Raw genomic sequence first — 19311 nt, 5'->3', positions numbered from 1 at the left:
CTTTAAGGGGTTGGTTTCAGGCTAGAGTTAGATAAAATGAAAATGGGTTTTAAGTGAATATTTTATGCTTAATAAATAATTTTTAAAGGACAGGTGGTTCAGTACTAGAAAACATTCTCATTGAGGAAAATGTTTTAAGAATCAAATCTAATTTAGTTTTATCATTATCAATTATTAGAGTTTCATATCACTTACAACAATATCATAATCAATTATTTTCTCCACTTTGGTTTCTAGAATTTATTTTCTTATTTTTTACTCCATAATATTTGAAAGTTCCACCAATACAAAATTTACAATAAAGGGCTCTAATATAAAAAATGAAAAAAAGTACAGCGGAGAAAGAAAAAAAATAGGAAAGATACTCTCAGAATTTATAGTTCTATACAATTAAACACATTTATCACAACACAGTTTTAATACAAGGTAAAATATATAATATATTTAGTTATTTTATACAATTCCCTAATGTGTTTACATTTTTATTATATTAATATTTTTTTTCTTATTATAGTTAAAACAATATATATTAATACATGTGAAACTACTAATTATCTTTTTCTAAAATATTTTGTCCCTACTAGTTATTATTATACTAACCAAGGTTATAGGCACGCACGTTTATACTGTAGCCAACACTCGGTTTTATTGCAAATATATTAAAAAAATGAAATGATGAAGGATTATGAGGGAGTGTTAGATCAGAAACTGTCCTACAAAACATTTCCATCACAAAGCCCTGTATTCTGTATAAATAATCTACATTAGTACATATTAATTTCTCAATTGATGTTACAGTTTTCGCAATAAAGGTTGGACAAAAAGGGGGGGAAATCATATGATATTTACAGAAAATGAGAGCAACTTGGATGCCTCTAAAAGTAGACATCCCATGATGCCCCTATGAAAGGACTATGAAAGGATTTTGTTGGACCTGTGATTATATTGACAACGCACAAAATTGAGTTCTTCCTTTTTTCCCATGAAAGGTCCTGTATGCCAAGTAAAAAAAGCAAGCATAGAGGAAGCCTTCATGAATGAAATAAAAACCTGAAGAAGGCTCGGTCGGAATCTAAGTCCTGTACAAGACAAACAATCATATGTAGTTCTGCACACATTTTGGTTGGAAACTAATGTCCGCCCGCCACCTGCATCCACACAAAATGATAATGTCAAAACATGTCACAAGATTTTGAATATCACAGTTTAGCTGCTCCATTGTTCAAATCTCCCAACAAAGCAAAAGAAAGAGAGAGAGAGAGAGGGTTGCGAACCTGGTGGCAGATCAAGATTTTCAACACTTGAGTAAAAATCAGGGACATTCAAATTTATCCCTTAACAGAACTCTGGCTTCCCCCAGTAGTTGAAATAATGGCAGATACAAGTATACAACATTGCTCTCCAAACTAGTGATATCACAGGAATTGATGGCATGCAGTATGTTTCCCAGTTCTCTTAATTACTTCTCAAAGTAATTAATTAATAGTAAGAGTTCACTCAATTCCACTGGCTCTCTTTCTCTGGATACAATTGTACCCTGCAATGTTGACAATCAATCGCAATTATGTTGCAGGAATGAAACATACGAACTTAAGTATGTCCTGGATACGTATTTCAATCTGAGCCAATCCAATGATGGAAGTTTTTCCTCAGAATCAATTGCGAACCAATGCAGATGTCCTACCCCATAAAATATAGCCTCCCAGAAAGTCATGCCTTGAAGATCACAGGTCAATCCCAAGATCATTTGCCAGTTGAAGTATGCCACACATTTGAAGATATGGATTCTCTAACAGTTTTTCATTGTTACTCTACATTGCAAAGACACCATGTAATAATTTAAGCAACAAAAAATATTAAATTCACCAAATATATTATATTGTAAAGAAAACCACAGAAAAATTATAATAGAATTTTTAAATAAAGTTTCTTTTATTTGGAGAATATAATAAAGTGAACTACAGAAATTCCCTGGAGTGTTTTTTTGTATAGAACAACTCCATAGACAAGACGTCTCAAGTCATAAGAAATAAATTGCATTTTAATTATTTTTCATTTAATTATTTTTTTGGCCTTTAATTTTTATGGTATGCAAAAAAGAAATAATAAATATGACAAAACTTCACTCATGATATCTAAAGTTAGCCAATAATCATATTAACATCTCAAAAGAAATTATAATGTGTTATAATTTTTAAAATTTAAAATTTATTTTATAATAATTTTAATATAATGTAATTTTCAAATCTTTAATATTTTATTACATAAAAATTTCTATAATGTTATTTTATCTAATAAAAATTGATTATCTTTAAAATAATTATCTCATAAAAGGTAGGACAATCATTATTCTTTAATTTTCTTATCTTAACACAGTAATACTTATATCTAAACTTATTAATATTAAAAACATGGATAAAACACGACACAAAAGAACTAAAATTTTGCATCAATTACACTCAAAAGTAAAAATATTTTTTTTTGGTATCTTTCTATAATTCATTGTTTTAATAGGTTCAATTGATTTTTTTTATCCAAATCAATTGAATTTTAGCAATTACTTATATATAGTTATATGAAAAAATATAAATAGTTCCGCGTACTATCTTTTCTAAGCAAAATTAACGTCTAATTCAATTTTTAAGTAAATCTTTATTCATTTATAATTAATTAACTTCCCACTTCATTGAATAGTTAAAAAATTTATTTTACACGAACAAAGTGAGTTTTTTTATATTATATTGACATGTACATGTAAGCTTATTAATATAGAAAATATATATTAAATAACCAATGTGGATGATATTAATTTTTGCGAAAACAACTAGGAGAGTTTACATTTACTTCATGAGTATACACAATTACTTGAGATAAAACTAAGATTAGATTATTACCACAATATTTTTTGAATTTATCATAACAATAATTTTTAATAATTTGAAATTTTTTTTCGAAAGATATAAATTATTTTAAATAACTAGTTTATACTAACAAGTCTAAGCCAAGTACTAGTACAAACCCATTCCAATATAACTACTAGCATAGCAGGACTCATAATAAATGAATAACCCTAATATTCTGATATAATGACTTTTGCAAGCATGGTCTCAATTTCATCTTTTAGCCTAATTTTCCACTGCAACTTTCAAAGCCAGATTGTTACCATATTTTTTGTGTTTCATTAATATAATCATGAGATTTATATAAACGAAAAAAATTGGATATGAAGCTCATCAAATGTAAGATTAATATTCAATCTCAGCTTTATTAATTGTATGGACTTGAGGCAAACTCATTATAAAATAAAGAGGTACCTGTTGAGCTTTAACAACAAGATTCTGAAGCATGTGTTGATATTTCTCTGGCTTCTCGGTCATCATTCGCTGCAGCAATGAGAAATTATTACAAAAGATTATATATATGGATCTAACACATTTCCAACACCAAAAATCAATTAAAATCCATGCCTTCAGAAGAAAAGCAGAAGAATAATATGCCACTCTTGAATCTGTGTCATCCAAAAGTACCCTGCAAAATGCAAGAAATTTCAGGCTAATGTATAAAGGAGATGCAGTAAGAAAGCCAACAAATTCACAAAGAGAAAAGTTAGGAATCACCTAAAGAATTGTTCCTGACCAACCTCCTGGAAAGCAACAGGATCAGCTGTGCATTTACCAATAAGTAGTAGAAGAAGTGTGGCCCGAATATCAGATGTAGCACCAGGCAGGTTTCCTCTTCCTTTACTTCCAACAGCAACACCCAATGCAATATCATCTGTTGCTGCTCCAGCCAATTGGATTAGTGGCCAATATAGTATGGCAGCCGGAACACGTGCAATTAATTGCATTGGGACAATGGCTCGTCCTTGGGAAAGTGCTGCCATTGATGCAGTCTCATGATCCAGGTGGTAGTTATTATGGTAGCCGGATCTCCTATTAGCTTCTTCCTTGTATTCATCCCAGTGGAAAGTATCTTGTTTGCCAACATGATTATCACTATCAAATCTTTTGCTTATATTAGTGTGATTTAAATTTCTGCCATGGTGTACATCATCTCCAAAAGACATAGCAGCAGCTGGAGGAACTCTTAGGCACAATTGAGAGAATAATATGTCACACATCTGTTTAGAAACAGAGAAAAGTGTTCAGTACATAGGGGGAAGAATGATAGATCAAGAAACACCTAAATAGAAGCCCAAAACATAAAACCAAATACAAATTCTCCAAACATTTGTTTCAAGAAATCATATAAACGATTTTTTTATAAAAAATATTCTTCAAAGTAAAAACCTGCAACAATATCAACAATTTTTTCGGCTAGAAAATTGTCTGTGATTGTAGAAATTTAATTTACCATAAAGATGACTAAAAATTCCTTAACAATTCCTCAAACAAAATTAAATTGGCAAAGCATTCTGTTCTTCCCTTTCTATGGTAAGATTAGAACATGCAGATTTGCTAGCTACATTTTTCAAAATTTGTACTGATTGAAAGTAATGTGGATGTCATACACAAGATACACGGGATGATTAAAATGGAAAAACACATCAGGGGTTATTTGTGAATTGTCAAATTATCTACAACAAATCTCAATAAAATGTTAACCCATACTGCCAGACATTTGTATACTCTATAGTAGCGGATGCTAAGCTTTAAGGGAGCAATAAGACAAATGTGGGGGTAGCATAAATGAGAACAAAGGATGCATCAACTAAGGGATGCGATACAGAACAATTGTATATGAAGAGATATTGGTGTGTGACATTAATTAAGGAAAAGATAAAAAAACAGTTAAGGTGGTTTAGACACATCCAGAGAATACTACTGGAAGAAGCACTAATAAGGAGAGTAATTGTATTTAGTCTTGTGAAAAAAGAGAGACCAAGAAGGCAACTGGATTAAGTTATTAAGAGGGATGTCATAGTTAATATCTCCAAAGAGTTAGAATCTCATACCAAGACTAATGGTATCAAGTGATCCATGCAACTGACTTCACCTAGGGGGATCAGGCTTTTGTTATTTTGTAGTGTGGATTGCAACGCTCTTACAGACAGTTAATCATACAACATGAGCATATTATAAAAAAAAAGTATGCCGAGTTCAGCGATAGTTACTTTCAGAATATTAATGCGATCTGTCTCATTTTTCTGAAACACCAAAGACAGAGCTCCACTCATTATGTCAATCACTGCATTGGCTTTCTCGAGATGCCAATCTCTCTTCCCATGACCTAGATCTCTGCTGCTTGATTGTTGCATTTCATGCTCATCTAACAAAAATTTGCATCTCATGAGAAGCCTTTCAAGGACAAACAAAAATCCCCATCTAATATAGTTGTATTTAGACTTTAGAAGGCCACACATAAGTAAAATGGGCAAAGGAACATCTGAGGTATTGAAAGAATCTTGACTTCCAGCTTGAGCAATTTTCTGCTGGAAGTATGTGATACTTGACCATATATTTCCATCTCTTTCTCCATTAATTTCAGAAATAAGCAGATCACCTAACCAGATATACCCATTTTGACGGTACGAAATTCTTTCAGAATGAAGAAGAGAATGTAAAGTGGACCATGAGTGCTTTGCCTGCAAACCAATGCCATTTCTCAGAACCACACCTTCCATGTTTTCCAGAAACTTGAGAGATTTGGTTATCTGATTCATATGAGAGAACTCTTTGTCCAAATGAGTAAATGTACTTATTACAGCATCAAATTTTTCTGCTACAACTTCCAGTAGCTGCAAATATTTAAAAGAAACCAACAATATACAAAATGAATATATAGAAATTAAATAAGACTTATTTTAAGCCAAATATACGAGAAAACATATTAAAACTAAAAGTGACAACAACTTCATAATCTTTAATAAAGGATATAATGAATGTAAAATAAGGATATAATGAATGTAAAATCAAACTATAATTGAACTAAACCACTGAATCCTGATATTATGTAATGAATTAAGAGAAATCTGTAAAGTAAATGCATATGCAGCTCAGTGAAAGCAATAAATCAGCCATTTACACTTGCAATCATGCAAAGAGAATAACAGAATGGCACAGAGTATCTTTAACGGATAAAACAAATACATCTTTAATTTTTGCTACCAAAAAATCCTCCTTTTACTTATAAAATTTAATTGAGATAAGCCATCAACTGAACAAGAATTTAATTTATGGAAGCAACTTCCAGAATATTGATGATGCCATCTGAAGTATAAATAAATTTAATGTGTTTTTAGTAGAAGTGCTTTTTCTGTTTGATGAAGGTATTGCAAATGCTTGTATACAAATCCATGAGAAGCACTAGACAAACTGCTTCACATGTTTTCTCCATAGCCCAAATGATTAAATGTTCTGCCTTTACAAACTAATCCAAGTTGAAACCTTTTTCCTCCGTGTTAACAAAGAACCCAATCTTGCAGGTTGTTACATTTAATAAAGCATTCAGAGCTATTATGTCCACCAAAGGAGGGAGAATAGAGACGCTCACTAGAATCATGAAAAGGAATAGCCCTTAAACTATCAAAACAACAGATAAGAAGAAGAATATAGAAGTACCATATTTAGTCGTTCACTATTGGGATATCTGGACAGGGCTGATGCAATCGATCTTCTCAGAATCTCTCCAATGCCTTCTACCCCAAGTTTAACGGAAATATAAAAGGCCTCAGGTGCATTTGTTTGAGCAAGTAGAGCAGCAAGAGGTTGGATCTCATCATCATTGTATTCATTGACTCCAGAAGCAAAGCATGTTTCATTTATTTGATGCAGAATGTAATCAAAAAGCACTGAATACAAATTTTTCCTCTCTTCTCTTGAGCTTGCTAGGGAATACTGCACCCAACATACCAAAAAGCAAGGGGAAATCATATAATTTGAAACAAACACTGTAAGTAGGACCTTGGTTTAGGGCTTTATCAACATTTTATTCTACAGTGTAAAACCAAAAAACAGGAATCTTAAGACCAACTAAAATGGTAAATCCGTACTGGGCCCATCAATCAATCGTAATAATAAAAAAAGTTTTCTCCCATAAGGGCTCTCTTTAGATACAATCTATAAGTGCTTTTGAGAGCTTCTCTACAAGAAATATAGTTTTTTTTAGTTGAGATGCTCTCAAAAGCACTTCTGACTTTGTATCCAGACAGGCTGTCGGATCAACCAATCACAATCCTAATGACAAATTGATGATTAGCTTTAAAATCCCCAAATCAAGCAACAAGACAAGGATTAAATGTATCCAGTCCATTGCAATCATTGGCTGAAGACCACAACCACCAGAGGATGTGTAAACATCAGCTCCAGATCCTAGAAAAATCATTTATCATTAAGTTTTTGCGCAGGACAGACCAATTTTCACAGAAAATAATTTCCTTTTTGCCTAAAGGTCTTGTCCTGAAAATTATGTCTTGGTCCATTATGATTTATAAGTTGTACCAAAAACCAGACTTCTTAAGCAATGATTTTTATAGTGGTCACCTTGCATCTGCTTTTTCACAATCACACATCTTTCTGTGCCATTAAGCCATCATGCCAACCTACCTCACTCCCTTAAGGTTAAATTTGGAGATCTAACAGCCCAATGTGTCACAATCTTTATCTCTAGTTTTTTCACAATCATTTCACTTATAACTTCCTCCCAATACTCTTTTACACTCCTAAAACCATTTACATAATCTGGAGCAGGCAACTATACCAACATAATAGATGTGTTGAATACTGAAAAATAATGAAACGTCATGGATCACCCATAATATATTCTACAGATTGAGAAGTCACAATTAATTTAAGTGGTCAACTGAAAAAATATCATGTTGGCCTTATTTATGCAGCATGGATACAATAATTATACAAAAGCAGTACAGTTGGTAAAAAGAGGAAAAACTATCAGTGATAATAAACTCAATTGGAAAAAGATATGCACACCTCAATAAAAATAAATTGAACTCCTCCGATCAGATCAAGTTGATCCACAAGAAACTTGGGTTTGCTGGGTAGAGACGCAGCAACTTCAGGAACTTCATAAAACATATTGGTTAACATGGAAATAAGCTTACAGTGAACTAATTCCGCCCAAGAGTTCTCCCTACTGATTCTTACTAGTGCCTTCAAAACCTAAAAGCAAATTGGAAGTAACTAAATTAGACAGTTATATCATAATGACATACAGAGCATTACCAGTCAATAACAAAGCAGTAACCAAATAGCTATGCATTAAAAACACAAGATAAAACACATAGGGTTTACAAATTCCTGTATTAAGAATTATTTCATGGCTGAGATGCTTAAAACCACATAGCTTACACACAGACTTAAGTGCCCAAATGGGAAACAAACTGTATTAATGGAAAACAAAAATACAGCACTGAATAACTAAAGAACATCTAGTGTACAGAAACCAAAGTACTACAACCTTCTACTTTGTTAGTTTTAGTTCCTCGAAGAAATTCTAAAACATAATACAATAACAAAATTAAAGAAAATAGCCAAAAACAATAAACGGATAACTTTTTAGAAAGATGTGACAAAGAAGAGGCTTAGGGAAGAAAGATGTAATTTCTAAGAATAGCACAAGTGAAATGTTCTCCTTGCAATACAACCACTGAAAACATTGCTTACAAAACCTCTTTATACTTGTTCTAGTTTTCAGTTCTAAAAGCAGCGGCATGACCTCTTGGTTTAAAAAGATGTTTGAAACGGTCTCTATTTCTTCCTTCTGTGACACTATTTTTATTTTTATCTATTTTATTCTGAAAAATTTTACTTGTTTTTTTGCTTAATAAAAATATCCCCCATCATCATTTTTTCACTCTCTTAAACAGAAGACTTAACTTCTATAGATCTAAAATAAATTCAAAAGTTCAATAATTGCCAAACATCCACTCCCCTGACTCCCTGTCCAACCTCCCAAAAAAGGAGAAAAATACTTGGCCAACAGAATGTGCTATGAATTTTTTTTTCCATGAAATACAGGTAGAATCAAATAGGAGAGGAGGATATTATTTCTCACCCTTATGTCAAGCCCTACTAAACGGTTTCTCCAGATCTTTCCTCTATCACAGACAAAATACAGCAAACAGCTGAGAGCAGATGCCCAAACAGATTCATCCTTTTCTTCAGACTGTATAAAGAAATTGATCAGCATAAATGATAATTTATGACAACAGCATGATTAAACCATTATGTTTGAAAAATGGAAAAAACAGATAGAGAGATAACATAATTATCTTAAGAACATCCATATGAATAGATGATAAAACGTTTTCTTTATCCACCTATGCTGAACCAATCTGAGATTTTAAAATAAAGTACAAGATATGTTATTGCAACAAATGCAAACCCACTCCAATACGTGAGCACTACCTCAAAAGAGTCCTTAGTTATTAAAAAAACCGTTGATTATTTCAACAGTCCTCCCCTACTTTACAAGTATATCAAGCATTAAGGTACCACCTGTGACTAGAACAATTACCCTTCAATTTTATTCCATATTCAAAAAAGTTAGCCCCCAAGTTATACTCTACAAATTTAAAAGAAGACACTGATTAGAACATCTTCAGGTGATAGTTACTTCTGATTAATATAACTAAAGGGTATTTATTTAGTTAGAATGTGTACAAGATGGAAGAAAAAACCAATGGCACATGTACATTCAGAGAATTTGAATGCTCGTATTTTTAGTTTATACAGTTATCTTATCCTGACAGTTTAGTAGTCTAAAGGGCCATGTGCCTGACAGTAGATCCCTATGTACAATGTCTTCTGTCTACATGTTAAAGTATTAGGATCTAAAATGCAAGCATCCAAATCCAAATTTATATTATAAGACACTAGAGTATAAGATCATATAAGCCTTGACATATAACTCTGCAATATTGAACAAAACAGTTTCCTTGATGTGTATGTGTGTGCACTTGGTTATCTTTGAATGTATTATAATGTTATCATTGAACTCAGAATTAGAACTTAAATGTCCAGAAGGAAAAATCATCTAAAAGCATTTGACAAATCTGATAAAAAAGAAGTTTTATTTCTTATCATACCAATCGTTGCTCTAGGTACTTCCAATCCAAGCACATGCTAATATCACAACAGAACCATATAGAATTGCTATCTAACTCTTGAAACATAAAACAAAAAAGCAACTTCCCAATCTCAATAATGGAGAGAAAACAATGGAAACTTGCCTTTTATTCTTATATTTTCAATCCATTTAATAAATGTCACACCCTCGCTATAGTTTCCAAGGGAAACTCATCAACACCATATCATTTACACATAAATTAATATATTGTGATAAGTGTCGAAGATAAAATATTGACACCAGTCAATCAGATGATACCAGCCAAGAAAAAATATTTAGAAACAAGTAATGATTATGTAACAATTTTATTTTCTACCCAATAATACCTGAACAAGAAGAAGTAGTATCTCATACAGAATATTTAAAATCCAAGACTCAAAATTATCAATTGCAGAGCCAGCATCTGACTTATTCTGAGAACTTTCTTTTCCTCTTCCTGGCACCATAACTTGAGTGTCACTGTCATAATAGGATTCTTGAGAATATTCTTCTTCTATGGTGGAAGCATCATTAGCAATTATCGGTTCCAGGAGATGTGCATGAACCCCAAGGTTTAGAATTAAATCAAAAGCGCGAACCCTACATGATGTTTTGGAAGAACTAAGCATCTCCTGAAAGATGCATTTCAAATAAATTAGTATTCAAAAATATTACAGATAGCATAGCATAACAGAGAAAAAGTGCTTCATTTATGCATCACCTCAAGCATAGAAAGAATGAGCGGAGCAGCTGTCAGAGAATTTAAAACATACCTGGAAAACAATATCTCTATGATCAGTACACATAATTGGCTTGCAGAGCAGTGTAAAACCATAGAAATATGAAACAACATATTAGTTCAATCAACCAGTTGCCCAGAAAATTAATCTGTGGCTGAGCAATTTGGCACTCAACACTATAATTTTACCCAACATAGAAAAGCATTATAAGTTTTGAAATACTACATGGCCATATCTCGACAATGCTTTTATGTTAGCATAAATTGGCAATTGGTTATCTAATAACCCAAACTACAATAAAATAGACAATTGCAAAAAATACCAGTCAACAAGTTATATATTTGTACACCTCTATAAAACCCTCCCTCCTTTCTGTAAAACCTTTAATAAAACAATAGTTCCTTCAACAGTGAGTATGGCACACACCAGTCTCCCCATTGATAATAACAATTTTTCAATGAGATTGGGGAGAATATCCAATGTTAGCGCAGGAGCGTTGAATGGCTACTCATAATCTCTCTACATCAGACAGTTTTATCTGTTTCATGACTGAACCTACAATTCGCTGTTGGTCAAACAATGTTGAACTGTGCCTGTTTTCTTCTCTGTATGTTTGCTCAACTAGTTAAAACAGATTCTAAGCATGGCATTGCTTAAATTAGTGCCAAATTGCAAGAATTTCTGGCTGCTTTTTGGAATATATTTTTACTTGTGGGGGACCATCTTCAATAAAAAAGTATTTCGCACAACATTTTTCTTCAATTTTGCAATATCAAACCCTCTTCTCTACTTTAAAAATTAATTCAACTCAAACTAGTTTAGATTTTGAGAAAATGAAACTCGAAAAATTCATATTTTGATGACAGAAATTGGAATATACAGTAAAACTAAGAGAAAAAGTATTCAGGGATAAACAGATGGTAACCAGAAAGAAATAAAACATAAAAAAAAGACAACAATTAATTGAAACATACATGTCAATAACTAGTTTAATAAGGACGCTCACAGCCACATCCGTTGATGGTTTGCCACTGTTATTACTTAGTCTAGTTGAGGCTCTGGCAACATTGGCATTTGGGATAGAAACCTCTGCACACACTGCAGCAATAACATCATGTACCTCAGTAGGGTTCAATCGCAGAGGTTGTTGCTCACTGGTCAGCATAAGAGAACATTTTGTGAGATGTAGAAAACATAAATAAACAATTAACAGCAAGAATAAGATAAGAAAAAATTGTAATTGTTAACTGAATACATATGCAAAATGTTAAATGAAAAATGAGAAATTTCAAGAAAAAATAATTTTATTGAACAATTGAGATAAGAGAAGGAAATCCCCTTATCTCCCCACCCACAATTTATCTAACTGATCTCCACTTACTAAATGCTCTGAAAGTCCCTAACAGCTTTTACTGTGCAGTTTTTCCTGATAACAACCTTCTCCTCTAGATGTAACTGAGAGATAGATATTTTAGAATCCTATAGATATAGTAACAGTTGATATTAGGATCAATTAGATTGAACAGTTCCTACACAGAATTCATCATACGCCTTCTTGCTTTCCCTCTTTTCGACATGGTATCGAGAGCCCAACGAGAAGGGAACCTTAATTCGTGCTTTCCCAATGGATCAAAATTATATATATCTTTCATCATTTCCACTGTTTATAATTCAGAATGCCTACTTGGATCTCTATCCCCCCCTATTTACTTAACAGCTCTAACTATTCCTGACAGTTTTCCTTTCAATTCTGTCCTCAGAGTGTGTGTAAATTTGTAGAATAAGAAATTGAAAGTGTAAATCATCAGTCAGGGCAGCAAAACTAACAGAGGTCAATAAGAAATTACAAATCAAATATACTAATGTAAATATTGGAAATCACTTAAGGAAACTTAAGAAGCTTTAGGGTGAAATAATAATTACTTTGAAAGAAGTGCCAAATATTAAATAATTGCATTTTTCCAAATCTAAATTGGAAAGCAATGAATGCAATTTCTCGTGCGACGAATGACCAAGTTAAAATTTAATTTATGGCATGCATATTCAGATGTGATCAAATCAGGTTCAAACATTGTTATCCAATGAAGATTCTCTAGAGTCAAAATTATCTAAACCTGTAATGACGATACTGGAAAAGCTGTCGAGTTCTGGGACGGAATGTAATCACAGGAAAATCCTCCCTGTAGAAATGGAAGTGTTCAGAACAGCAAATCAAATCATGAAAAGCGTTGATGCATGCCAAAGTAGTTGAAAAAGAAAAAACATCTTTTACACATCTTGTGGATAAAAAAGGGTATCAAACTAAATAGGAGCAATTCAAACACTTATCACATAATTTTGCCCAAATAAACAGCATGATAATTCATAGAACATCACAGTCCTTCTTGAATTGAGTGGTAAGGAACCAAAGAGAACCACCCAAAGTGTTGCATAAAGATATTGAGTGCAGAAAATGCATATATTAAAAAAAAGATACAATGAAGAGGGAAAGAACAAGACTACAAGAAACAGAATGAGTACAAAAAAAAGTACAAAGAGAAAACCTGAGTTTACAAAACACGCCTCCCCCTTCCCGCCCAAACCAATTAATTAATCAACAGGACATGACAATATAATACATCTGCCTTTAGAAGGCTAATCTAAAATTCTAGAAACCATTGCTTTTAAATTGTAAGTACTTCAATTTCACAACTAAAATGTTCTGAAGGTAATAGTTCAAATTTTTTTAATATAATATTTGGCTCAAAACAACAAATTATAAAAGAGTTGACATGGCATGAACTTAGATAAAAAATAGAAAAAGAAAAATATCAGTGCAAGTTCATATAAGAACATGCCAAATTTGACGAGAGCCAGGTTTTATGCGCTTAGATGCTGTTATCGCTCTTAGATGGGGGCGAGCAGAATCAGAATCAGTAATTGGCGTTACAGGGGAAGACTGCAATAGCTGATCCAGGTAAGGCATATCATCAGTTCCAAAAAATTTCCATGGCTGCCCCTTCATCTTAGCTTCAATGTCTCCTACAAGTAGAGCTGCTGCACCTATTTCTAAGAAACTATGTGATGTCATGTCTTGAGAATTCACAGCACGCTCACTGCATTAAAACATGTTAATTAACAAAGTTAATTTCTGAAACGCTAGAAGATAATTGAAAATAAAAGGTAAAGTGGAGACATAAGCTAAGTGGCCACTAACAAGACACCTAAACCAGTGTAAAGCACAGATTATTACTTTTCAGTGCCTATAGATGATGACAGTGGTTCCTCAAGCCAGCGCCATTTCAGAACATCATGTGCAATGAACCCTAGTTCATCCATTTCATCAGCTTTATCAATTTTTGATAACCTTGAAAGAGATAAAGAACTTGACTCCTTCTCTAGTTGTTCTTGAACACTTGTGGAACTTTGTGTTTCTGGAATACTTGCAGGAGTTAACTGGGAATTGAAGGATTTACTTAGCAAAGATGACAATGTCGGTAGTGCCTGTCCGGATGAAGGTGGTCCAGCAAATGAAGCTGATTGAAAAAGCCGTTTAGGAATGTGTTGAGACACTAATGAACGAACATAACTTAGTGACTTTACAAGTGCCTCAGAAGCAAAGGTAGATACAGGTAAAGGAGATGTATTTATGGATGTTATTGATACACCAGATTGACGACTCAAAACTCGTGACCACGGCTGAGTTGGGTTAATATCACATTCAGCAATTATGGTTGAACAAAATCGATCTATCTGAAGTAATGTCTCCTCACTTGGTTTGTATCTGTAGTAATGAGTTGTCAATACTTAATGCGTAAATAGCAACTATAACAAGATAGTATATCATCCAAGAAGCAGCAAATAAGGAAAGATACAAATTGCATGTTTCAGTTATTCTACGAATCTAAGTAAACAGCATTCTGCTAATGAATATCAGATAACTTAAACAAGGAAGAAACTAGCAGAATCGTAAAAAAGATTCACTGACCTCTTCCACAGGCCTGAGAACAGAGAAATTTTGTTACTAAAACAATGATATTATAGGGAACAATGAATTCCAGGACCAGAAAGCCAACTTATCCCCCTCCAACAAAAATGTGCATGTTTTTTTCTTTCTTCCTAGACTTGCATATTTGGTTTCGTTTGAGAGTATATTTTATCCTCATTTCTGTACTTCTTTTCTATTCAACTAGATAAGGAAGCTATTTGCCTAATAAATACATTTTAGTGTTTTTATCCCACAAAAATGGAAATGGAATCTAACTGCCTAATTTTCAAAATAATTTAAGTGCCACTTGTTTTGGGAAGTGAGAGACCATTTGACCCTTGGCGCACGGATATGACAAAACAGGTGTGAAAATGTTTCCCATACATGAGAGAGATCTCTATCTTGTTTGTTAATTTTGTTGCTATTATTTTATTTGCCAAAGCAGGTTGAACTGGCAAAATCCATTCCAAAACTCAAAAACATTTAAACACATTCCAAAACAAGTGATATGCAACATCTGTCATATTATTATTCTATAACCATCCGAGTTATAAACAAGTTGATTATTATGAGTTCTTTAATGTAAATACATCAGAAACTTTAATACACATCAGAACAGTAAATTTTGAAAGAATCCTTTGCCCATAATTTGAGACTTCTTACTGTAGAATGTGATGAAAAACCGGGCTAACATCGTTCTCTAGCACTTTTGGTGGTACCTTTAATTATCAACTAATGATCATCTTTGTTGTTTAAAAAAATGGACTTCATTGACACCGAGTTTACATCACTGTTCTTCCAGCAAAGTACTCAAGGAGTAGAAGTACAAGTTCAGCATAAAGCTTGTAAAACAGAAAATATACCAATCACTCTTTGGCATTGATTAAAACACCTACCAATACTCTACTCTTTTTGGCATTTTATCTAACATAAATATTGACACAAAATTGAGCAAGTAAATTGATATATTGAAATAAGCAACATTGTAGTAAAATGAAGTGCAAGTCTATGAAATGAGGATGGGAGACACTAAACTAGAGTAATAGATAATGTCCTGAAAATAGAAATCTGATAAACTGTTGAGTTTTGACTTAATTAAGTAATTGGGAACATACCTTAGGAGATACCGCTTCAAAAGTGCCACACACCTTGTGACTACCGCAGGACTGACAGAAAGTATCAAAGTTAGAAGCTAATTTGAAATGGTCTAACAAGAAAGGGCAATAAAGAAACAGAAACAATATTTGAGGTACCTAACTGACAGCAATACACATTATGCAAAGTCTAATCAGCTTGGTTGAACAAAATTCTAGTACAAAGTCAAATACAATTGTTCAACTGTGGACATCATTAACAAATTTGTAACAAAAAGGAACTAGATATTGGATTAATTGAAAGGAAAATCAGGTCCAATAGCAGAACAAAACGACAGCTCTATTAAGATTTATTCTTCAACTCCAATATTATTCAACAAAAGGGCAGTCAGATTTTACACTTCCAATTCTATCCTCAGTTTCTGCTCATACTCATCCTTACCTAGCTTGCTTCTAAGAATTAGAACTCCAGGTTCAAGTAGCTGAGGTCCTAAAAGTCAGGGCTATCCCTGAGGGGACTGTGAGGAATTGATGGCAGGACCTCCTGAGGATTCCTGGAAACCCTCATACCCATTGAATACCAATTTTATGACTTTCCCATTGAGGACGAGGTTAAATGGCTTGGGGGGACAAGTAGCAAACCAAGAACTAAACAGATATATTTGAGGAAGAAAAGCACAAAAAGCACATAATTAGAATCTCAAATGAGCAATGCATGCTGCATGTGCATTGAATAAAAGGAGAAGAGTTATAGCCGGCACATGTGGCAGGAAGCATCGATGCACATAGGAAGACACAGTTAGTCAGAGAAGGGGATAAAAGAGATAATTGAAATGAAAGGACAAGCCAGGACTGATTCAGGGTAAATAGAAGGGATGGACAAAGGAGTCTCAAAATCCTAGGGTCATCTATTTCATTTTCAATTTTTCAGTTTATCTTCTCTGTACTTCTCTTTCCCTAGTACTGATGATGATATCAGTAACAGTGATGGTAATAATATGCACTACATAAGCCATTATCTTGGAACCTTCCACAGTTTCCATCAATGTCTTAAAACAACAATTGGACAACTAGTCTCACAAATACATCACCATCTACATGAACATAGATGCATTACCTTCTTAACCAAGAAAAGAAAAGAAAAAAATATTCAGCTACTACCGAATAGAAATTATAAGGATGTACTCCACACCTTTCATCCAACAAAATTAGTTCACTTCGTGCATGACATTGTCTTAAGTACATAGCAGAATACTTTTAGAGCTATGGTTTTAACAAATCTGTAAAGCCACATCAACTACCTCATGGAAATAAATAAATGTAACAATTACCTGCGCTCCCTCTCAGCAATAGTATGTTCCAGAATTGCATTATAAGCCAAGTCTGTGGCTGCAGGGGCTTTCAAATAGTCCTGCAATCATATATTTAAGCTATAAAATAAAATCGGTAAAGTTTAGAATTTGGCTACTGTATATCAAATACAATGGTACAATAATTTGCAGTCAAATGGGATTTGGTCATGGATCAACGAGAGTAACAGTTATGCATGCCATTAAAATCTGGTTATATTTTAAGCTACAAAAGTATGTTGCAGTCGGTAAAGAACCCCAATAATAGGAAGCTAGTGCTTGAGTAATCAGCCTACATGTACAAATATTTTACTTACTGCCGATAACAATCGTACTTGTTGCATAAAATATATGTTAATAATCTCGGTACAGATGGTACAATAAATACAAAAAAAATATTGAATGTGACATCTGCATTGCAACATTTGCAATAAATGTTAAAAAATTTCCTGCTGATACACAGCCTGCATCATGAGTTGAAAACAAAGAAATATTCATCTATTTCAGACAGTACTTCCACGGAACACAGCATTACTCAGCTTTTTAAAATCATTAACTTCCTTGGAACAAAATCAAGAAAAAAAACTTTTAGCATCATACATGTATGTATGCATATTTATATGTATATGTCTATGATGATAAGAAAATCGATCATTACATTAAATAAGAACTCCACGAAGAGTACTTCTAAAACTTCTCGCACACATGCACAGCATTACTCAGGCATCTAAAATCATTACCATACAAGCAACAATTTAAGGGAAGACTTCTAATATCACGTTGATAAAAAGGCGCAATCATCACACTAATTAAGAAAAACATATCCGCCATCCCTCATAGCCTACACTTTAAAAATTAAAGACGACAGTAGCAGTTAACTAACTCCCAGAACTTTGCACAGGAAGTTGCTATGGTGCCTATCAAGATGGGTATAACAAGCTGGGAAGACTTCTCAAGCAATTACTGAATACTAATTCTATAATTAATGTAAAAAAAATATTAAATTCTTAACAAGAAAATAAAATGAATTAACAAAGATGATAACAGCTCACTAATTTAGCTTATATAGTAACTTACTTAAACTAATACGTAATTTTAACTGAAGAAATTTAATCCTATTTATTGAAAAGTTTTTCCGAAGTCCCATCAGAACATAAATATAGCCAGAAACCTTGTATGCTGAATAGGTAGCAACCCAGTAAGAAAGAGTGTGTACAGGAGTAATGCCCCTTCCCGCAAGTTAACCTAAAACCAGCCACACAACATTGACCAAATTACCCCTCCCTAAGCTCAGTAACAAGATTCGTATTCAGCAGCTAAGTACGTAAAACAAGCTAAGACTACTCGATCCCACTTTCTTCCCCAACCGTGAGGATAAAGAACTTCCTATTTTTACACAATAACGGAAGCGCAAAAAAAAATGGTAACTAACGTCCATTTTTTTGAAAATAATAATAATTACAATAAAAAACAATTTCCAGCGTCGTGCGAAATTCATTTGCCGCATCCAGTGCGAAACACGAATCACGAAGCGAAAGCGAGGAAAGGAGAGAGACCTGGAGAGTTCTAGAAGGTTCGTTGGAGGGAGAGAGAGTGGAGGAGAGGCAATCGGCGACGGCTCGCCGCAAGGGTTCCGGCAGCTTCTTGACGGCGGAGGATCTCATGCGGGAGACTCCGATTAACTGCTGCGGCGGGCGCGAGGGACTGAAGCTGGAAGACATTATCGGATTCGGCAGGATTGGATTCGGATTCGGCGTCAGCGGTGGCGAATCTGGAAGCGCGCTGCGAAAGAATTGCACATTTGAATTGGATTGAAGGATTCTGGAATCGGCGAATGAAGGAAGAAGAGATTGAAGAAGTGCGTTTCGGTTTTGAGATTTGAGAAGGAAAAAAGGGGAAAATAAAATAAAATTCTTAATTTTCGCTAGTGTTGTATTAGCTGTACGTAGCGCCGTAGTTTTATGAACACAACACTTGTGACTGAGCTGGCATGCGCTAAACACTCTCTCTCTCTCTCTCTCTCTCTCTCCATATATATATAATAATTATTAAATAAATATTTTTTCTCTATTATTTTTAGTAAGTTCCGTTTCAAT

At 33.5% G+C, this 19311-nt stretch overlaps 1 protein-coding gene across 3 annotated transcripts; it reads right to left on the bottom strand.

Moving 5' to 3' along the window:
• Window positions 1-723: 723 nt before the first annotated feature.
• Window positions 724-19222, bottom strand: LOC137823433 (uncharacterized). Of its 3 annotated transcripts, none has more exons than XM_068628567.1 (19): window positions 18772-19222; window positions 17198-17277; window positions 15888-15938; window positions 14038-14568; window positions 13639-13900; window positions 12920-12981; window positions 11780-11959; window positions 10787-10838; window positions 10413-10697; window positions 9013-9123; window positions 7929-8117; window positions 6561-6836; window positions 5114-5737; window positions 3618-4120; window positions 3468-3528; window positions 3315-3383; window positions 1685-1811; window positions 1275-1537; window positions 724-1148 (listed from the first exon to the last, which is right to left on the bottom strand). In XM_068628567.1, exons 1-17 carry the CDS (start codon window positions 18934-18936, stop codon window positions 1725-1727), a joined length of 3588 nt encoding a protein of 1195 aa, XP_068484668.1. In that variant the 5' UTR covers window positions 18937-19222; the 3' UTR covers window positions 724-1148; window positions 1275-1537; window positions 1685-1724. The 3 variants fall into 3 exon arrangements, with proteins under 3 accessions (XP_068484668.1, XP_068484669.1, XP_068484667.1); XM_068628568.1 differs by having other exon boundaries at window positions 12920-12985; window positions 13643-13900; XM_068628566.1 differs by having other exon boundaries at window positions 1275-1811.
• Between the last annotated feature and the right edge of the window lie 89 nt (window positions 19223-19311).

Source organism: Phaseolus vulgaris, chromosome 8 (genome assembly GCF_000499845.2).
Source record: "Phaseolus vulgaris cultivar G19833 chromosome 8, P. vulgaris v2.0, whole genome shotgun sequence".
Taxonomy (NCBI): Eukaryota; Viridiplantae; Streptophyta; class Magnoliopsida; order Fabales; family Fabaceae; genus Phaseolus; species Phaseolus vulgaris.
The sequence above is the reverse complement of the archived record's forward strand: the minus strand, read 5'-3'. Positions and strand labels throughout refer to the sequence as shown.